Source organism: Sander vitreus, chromosome 2, assembly GCF_031162955.1.
Source record: "Sander vitreus isolate 19-12246 chromosome 2, sanVit1, whole genome shotgun sequence".
Classification (NCBI taxonomy): Eukaryota; Metazoa; Chordata; class Actinopteri; order Perciformes; family Percidae; genus Sander; species Sander vitreus.
The window spans coordinates 2,850,253-2,857,752 of NC_135856.1; the positions used below are offsets into that span (position 1 = coordinate 2,850,253).

General features: G+C 41.7%; 1 protein-coding gene and 1 long non-coding RNA gene across 2 annotated transcripts in view; both read right to left on the bottom strand.

Annotated features, from left to right (window-relative positions):
- Positions 1-1,958: 1,958 nt before the first annotated feature.
- On the bottom strand, positions 1,959-4,308 carry LOC144532383 (uncharacterized). Its single transcript, XR_013503344.1, has 2 exons — positions 3,184-4,308; positions 1,959-2,904 (listed from the first exon to the last, which is right to left on the bottom strand). It is a non-coding gene; the product is annotated as an uncharacterized LOC144532383 (long non-coding RNA).
- A 1,388-nt stretch (positions 4,309-5,696) lies between these two features.
- The window catches only part of LOC144532392 (equilibrative nucleoside transporter 2-like), a 32,947-nt gene continuing 31,143 nt past the window's right edge, over positions 5,697-7,500 (bottom strand). The window contains exon 13 of the mRNA XM_078273112.1: positions 5,697-6,675. Within this exon, the coding sequence (XP_078129238.1) occupies positions 6,564-6,675 (112 nt within the window). The 3' untranslated portion in view covers positions 5,697-6,563. The remainder of the gene's footprint in view (positions 6,676-7,500) is intronic.

Sequence of the window (7,500 nt, forward strand, 5' to 3'; positions counted from 1 at the left end):
GCTTCTTCTGCCGTTTTATTTCTAAACCCTGAATAACCTCGATGTCGAGACAAAAACGTCCAAAAATGGTCAAAAAACCCTCGAAAAGGAGACAATAATGTCGAAAAAAATGGTCAAAAATAAACCTTGAAAAAGGCGACTAAAACGTCCAAAAAAACGTGAAAAAGGAGACAAAAATGTTCAAATAAACGTCCAAAAAAACGTGAAAAAGGCGCCAAAAACGTTGAAAAAAACGTCCTAAAAAACTTGAAAAAGGTGACAAAAACGTCCAAAACAATTGGCAGAAAATCTTGAAAAAGGAGACAAAAACATTGAAAACAATTGTCCAAAAAACCCCTTTAGAAAAAGCCCAGTTGTGATTATTAGGGGGTTCAGACCCCCCCGTCCACCCCGTAAATTACGCCTGAGTGTGACCGTCATGCACCAAAAACAATCTGACAAAAGGAAGTGAAGTCCGGAGCGTCTCCATCTTTGTTTCTTCTGCTGTTTTGTTTTTAAACGCTGACTAACCTCGATGTCTTTGTCGCAACTTTTCCTTTTCATTCCCCGCGAGGAGAGTAAAGAATGGGAGGAAGGCAGCAGCGAGAGGTCAGAGGAAAGGGCCGAGCCGGAGGAAACAACAACAGAGGCTCCACGCTCGAAGAGAAACCGATTCAGTTGCTCTTTTCAAATATTTAATAAGAGTACATGCAGCGAGAGACTCTGTAGACAGACTCCTGTTTCTGCAGCTGATTATGAACGTCTGGTCTGACTCGGTGTCTGATGTTTTCACTCATCTTCCACGAGGCTTGTTTTCAAATGGAGATCATGTGATGTCCCGAGTTCTGTTCCTCACATTGTCTTCATTCTTTAGTCAATGTTTTGCACGCTCCATCCTCTCTGTTTTAAACTCTGTGCAGCTCTTTTCATTTAAAAAATATATACTTTACATATTTGTTATTGTAGATTTCTTTACATTTATGATTCATGACTTTTGCAGTAGGCTGCTTTTTGGTATAAGATCTCCCAAATATCTAGGGGAGGTCCCGGGACATTTCTGCACGTATTTAAAAAAGAAGCAAAGAACATGTTGAAAAAAGTGTCCAAAAAAACTTGATAAAGGAGACAAAAACGTCCAAAAAATGGTCAAAAAACCTTGAAAAATGAGACAAAAAATTGTCAAAAAACCATGAAAAAATTAGACAAAAATGTCAAAAAATGGTCAAAAAAACATGAAAAAATAACCAAAAAGGTCAAAAAATTGTCAAAAAACATGAAAAAGGAACCAAGAAGGTCAAAACATTGTCAAAAAACCTTGAAAAATGAGACAAAAACATCAAAAAACCTTGAAAAATGAGACAAAATTTTTTTTTTAAAAACATGAAAAAATGAGACAAAACGTCAAAAAATTGTCAAAAAACCATGAAAAAATAACCAAAAAGGTCAAAAAATTGTCAAAAAACATGAAAAAGGAACCAAAAAGGTCACAACATTGTCAAAAAACCTAGAAAAAGGAGACAAAAACATCAAAAAACCTTGAAAAAAGAGACAAAAACATCATAAAATTATGAAAAAATGGTCAAAGAATCTTGAAAAAGGAACCAAAAAATGGTCAAAAAACCTAGAAAAAGGAGACAAAAAGGTCAAAAAAACATGAAAAAGGAGACAAAAATGTCAAAAAAAAGGTCAAAAAAACATGAAAAAGGAGACAAAAATGTCAAAAAAAAGGTCAAAAAAACTAGAAAAACGAGACAAAAATGTCAAAAAATGGTCAAAAAAACATGAAAAAGGAGACAAAAATGTCAAAAAAATGGTCAAAAAAACATAAAAAAGGTCAAAAACCCTATAGCTTATAGAGATTGGTGGATATGGTTGTAAAACATATTCTCTCATTATGAACATTATGTTAAGCCTCGTCCTCAGGGTGAATGTCCCGAGGAACATGAACTCCCTCTGCTCACTTTTAAGGCAAAGTAGGCTAAATAATAACACATTTTATTTCTATAGTGCTTTACAGGCTCCTCAAAGACACTTTACAGTAAAACCAGCACATTTAACACATAGAAACAGATACAGCAATACAACCAACATAAAACAAGCATATTAAAAGCTATTAAAACTTTGTAAAATGTGGAGTGACTAGTAAGTAGATCTTTAAATCCTTACGCATTGTTTCGTCTGTTGGACTTTCTCTCTGTCTGATAACAACAGCTGTATTTCCCTTTTTGCATATTATATGTTTCACCTCCTCGTCATTTTCCATTAACAGCTGCTGCTCAGCGGGTTAAAGATCTGCCGCACGCGTCTTCTCCATTTCTGCATCAGTAAATCTGTGATGATACCGTGGTCTATTTAAGAAAGCCGTGAACGTGCACCTATCCCAGCTATCTACACCTGGCTGACACAGCTTCACCTTCTCCTCCTGACACAGCTTCACCTTCTCCTCCTGACACAGCTTCACCTTCTCCTCCTGACATAGCTTCACCTTCTCCTCCTGACGTAGCTTCACCTTCTCCTCCTGACGTAGCTTCACCTTCTCCTCCTGACACAGCTTCACCTTCTCCTCCTGACGTAGCTTCACCTTCTCCTCCTGACACAGCTTCACCTTCTCATCCTGACAGCTTCACCTTCTCCTCCTGACATAGCTTCACCTTCTCATCCTGACAGCTTCACCTTCTCCTCCTGACACAGCTTCACCTTCTCCTCCTGACGTAGCTTCACCTTCTCCTCCTGACGTAGCTTCACCTTCTCCTCCTGACATAGCTTCACCTTCTCATCCTGACACAACTTCACCTTCTCATCCTGGCTGACATAGCTTCACCTTCTCCTCCTGACACAGCTTCACCTTCTCCTCCTGGCTGACGTAGCTTCACCTTCTCCTCCTGGCTGACACAGCTTCACCTTCTCATCCTGACATAGCTTCACCTTCTCCTCCTGGCTGACATAGCTTCACCTTCTCCTCCTGACAGCTTCACCTTCTCCTCCTGGCTGACATAGCTTCACCTTCTCCTCCTGACAGCTTCACCTTCTCATCCTGACATAGCTTCACCTTCTCATCCTGGCATAGCTTCACCTTCTCATCCTGACGTAGCTTCACCTTCTTCTCATCCTGACGTAGCTTCACCTTCTCCTCCTGACTGACGTAGCTTCACCTTCTCATCCTGACGTAGCTTCACCTTCTCATCCTGGCTGGCATAGCTTCACCTTCTCATCCTGACACAGCTTCACCTTCTCCTCCTGACATAGCTTCACCTTCTCATCCTGACACAGCTTCACCTTCTCATCCTGACATAGCTTCACCTTCTCATCCTGACACAGCTTCACCTTCTCATCCTGACACAGCTTCACCTTCTCATCCTGGCTGACATAGCTTCACCTTCTCATCCTGGCTCGGCAAACGTGCAACCGATTAAGCCGCGATGAGCGGACCACACTAAGTCAAGCTGTGCTTTCTCAGTTATCCTGGATTTCTTCATTCTACTTTTGTGCAACAGGCCCCAGATGTGTGAAAATCTGACAATAAACTGATTTGATTAATGTTTCAGATTCAACGCTGAGCCGACTTATGAAAACAAGAAACACAACAGAGACAGCAGCTAACTTCACTATGAAAGCAGACTAAAGAAAACGACATTTATTGAACAATATAAAACATTAAAGAGCTCTTTTCATTTTAACGACAGACATCCTTTACATCGTTGTTTATATTTATCTTTCGTGACTTTCAGAGTTCTCGTTCTCTTCTCTTATGTTGTTTATTGGGCCGTCGTGCCTCAAAACACAGACACAAATTCCTTATATGTGAAAATATATGTAACTGAATTAAATTAATTTAAATTATTTATGTTTAGGCACAGAGCTGACTTATAAAATATTAGAAAACACACACGCAACAGTCACAATTTTGTGCACGTTTTCATGAAAAGCAAACAGAAAATTACATTTCAGTTCATAACAATCTTATTAAAGAGCCTCAACATGGTACAAAAACTACATAAATAAGAAAAACAAAGTAAAAACACATCCAGCAGTATGACGTAAAAAACATTTATATATATATATATATATATTCATCCCTTAAAAGAGTAAAAAACCTGAACATTCAAAATTCTGTATATTAAAAAAAACATAAAAAAGGGCGCCCGGGTAGCTCACCTGGTACAGCGTGCGCCCATACACAGAGGCTCAGTCTTGGACGCATGTTCAATTCCGACCTGCGGCCCTTTGCTGCATGTCATTCCCCCCCCCTCTCCCCTTTCATGTCTAAGCTGTCCTGTCACAAATAAAGGCCTAAAATGCCCAAAAAATACATAAAAAAAAAATAAAAAAAAAAAAAAAAAATACATAAAACAAAAAATAAAAATACATAAAAAAATTAAAAATAAAAAAAAAAAAAAAAATAAAGAAATAAAAATACATAAAAAATAATAAACATAAAAAATAAAAATACAAAAAAAAAAAAAATAAAAAATAAAAATACATAAAAAGTACATAAAAACAAAAAATAAAAATACATAAAAAAATAAAAATATATAAAAAATATATAAAAAATGTAAAAAATAAACAGAAGTCTAGTGGTCAACCCGCACTCAGAATTTTTTAAATACTGTAAAATAAAACTATAAAATGAATCACCGTTTGACTTCTGTGAACCCGTAAAGCTCTCACTGGTCGACACAGATTTAGAATCTGTAGCCAATAGGAGCGCTGCGTCGCTGTGATGTCACCACTGTATCTTTAAACAAGGCACCGAAGGAGAGAGCATCGTCGACTTGGGCTGCATCGATCAAAACACTCCTTTCATTTTTTAATAAAACATACAACACAGTAATCAACACGACTAAAGTCTGAACTCAACGCAACTGACGATCTTGCGTTGCTGGCGAGGAGAGGAGCTTCTAAATCTGGACTTCAGAATAAAAGGAGGACATTCTTACCTTTTCCAGATGTATTTGTTTATATGTGTTAACTAAAGCTGCAGACACACCGACCAGACGGCCGACCGGCGGCAGAAAAGCCAGTCGGGCTGATCAGTCTCCCCGAGTTGGTCCAAAAAGTGCCTCAGAACACCGAAGAGACGAGACGTAATACGTCTCCATAGCAGCAGGCGGCGCTAATCTGTGTTGTCGCCCAAAAATGAAAACCGGCAGCTGATTGGACGAACGTGTCACGTGGGTCTGGCTGCTCCAGGAAATACAAAGCCAGAATGTCATGGCGTCTCGTTGAGAGTACGATCTCATATTGGACTGAAATAGTTCACTGAAATCTTTTACCCCCCCCACCAGTCCCTGTCCCTGCCACCACTGACCGACCAATCGAGGAGTCCCAGTGACGCCCGCTTCCTGCTTATATGTCCCAGGCCAGGTTAGTGTGTGTGTCTGTGTGTGTGTCCCAGGCCAGGTTAGTCTGTGTGTGTGTGTGTGTGTGTCTGTGTGTGTGTGTGTGCATGTGTGCATGTGTGTGTGTGTGTTTCCCAGGCCAGGTTAGTGTGTGTGTCTGTGTGTTTCCCAGGCCAGGTTAGTGTGTGTGTGTCTGTGTGTGTCTGTGTCCCAGGCCAGGTTAGTGTGTGTGTGTGTGTGTGTGTGTCTGTGTCCCAGGCCAGGTTAGTGTGTGTGTGTGTGTGCATGTGTGTGTGTGTCCCAGGCCAGGTTAGTGTGTGTGTGTGCATGTGTGTGTGTCCCAGGCCAGGTTAGTGTGTGTGTGTGTGCATGTGTGTGTGTGCATGTGTGTGTGTCCCAGGCCAGGTTAGTGTGTGTGTGTGTGTGTGTGTCTGTGTGTGTGTGTGTCCCAGGCCAGGTTAGTGTGTGTGTGTGTGTGTGTGTCCCAGGCCAGGTTAGTGTGTGTGTGTGTGCTGTGTGTGTGTGTATGTCCCAGGCCAGGTTAGTGTGTGTGTGTGTGTGTGTGTGTGTGTGTGTCCCAGGCCAGGTTAGTGTGTGTGTGTGTGTGTGTGTGTGTGTGTCCCAGGCCAGGTTAGTGTGTGTGTGTGTGTGTGTGTGTGTGTGTGTGTGTGTGTGTGTGTGTGTGTGTGTGTGTGTGTGTGTGTGTGTGTGTGTGTGTGTGTGTCCCAGGCCAGGTTAGGAAATGAACTAACAATGTAAAGATCAACAAGCCACTGACAGTGACACATATGTTCATATTTTCATTCAATAGACTATTATTTTGTGTCAGCCGTTTTCATATTATACCAACATCTGCAGCATCCTGAGCCTTTTTGGTAAGGTTACTAAGGAAATCTCAGCCCAGAGTAATTAATAAATAGCAATAATTATTATTCTACCCAAAACAAGTTTCTTGAGTTGGACTGAAAGCGTACCGAGCCCCCCTCTTCGAGCAGGTCTCGGGACGCCTGTTTGGGCCGCTTTTAGTGCACCCGAGTGGGATTGCCGCGTAAAAATAAAAGATGTGCTATACAAACATCACTATTCTGAATGTGTTTACAAAATAAGAGTCCTAATACAAAGTGCTCTAGCTTGGGTTCATTTTTTTTTTCTTCTTTTTTCTTGACAGGATGAAGCTGACATTTCATCACATGTTGGTGCTTTTGCCTTGTTTGAGGTTCACGGCTGTCTGCTCGTCCCTGTCGTCTAAACCAGTTGTCCCAGTACGAAGGAGAAAGACGCTCCCAGCGCCAGACCGAGAACCAGGAAGAAGGACATCAGGGATCCGGCTGTCTCGCAGTCTTTACTCCGCACCAACCTGACGGAGACAAACACACACACACTCACAACGTGGCCGCACTCACAAAGATGCTACAGCAATCAGATATCAGCATGAATCTTCCCCAGTTGATTCCTTAAATTAAGACAAGTATTTTTTCTATTGCAAGTTTTCTGATATTTTTATGTTAAAGTGCTCATATTATGCTTTTTGGGGTTGTAAGTCCCCCCCAAAGGGACTTACCATCTCCAACAGAAAACACTGTTCACAAACTGCTCCAAACAGCTCTGTTGTAGTCCAGCCTTTACTTCAGAGACAAACGTGGTCACTTTGGAACACACGTTATAATGCTCACCTAGCTGCTAGCATGACACGCCCTCATACTCTGCTTCTGACTGGCTAGTAGTCCTTACCTAGGTACTGTCAGGACACGCCCTCATACTCTGCTTCTGACTGGCTAGTAGTCCTTACCTAGGTACTGTCAGGGCACGCCCTCATACTCTGCTTCTGACTGGCTAGTAGTCCTTACCTAGGTACTGTCAGGGCACGCCCTCATACTCTGCTTCTGACTGGCTAGTAGTCCTTACCTAGGTACTGTCAGGACACGCCCTCATACTCTGCTTCTGACTGGCTAGTAGTCCTTACCTAGGTACTGTCAGGGCACGCCCTCATACTCTGCTTCTGACTGGCTAGTAGTCCTTACCTAGGTACTGTCAGGACACGCCCTCATACTCTGCTTCTGACTGGCTAGTAGTCCTTACCTAGGTACTGTCAGGGCACGCCCTCATACTCTGCTTCTGACTGGCTAGTAGTCCTTACCTAGCTACTGTCAGGACACGCCCTCATACTCTGCTTCTGACTGGC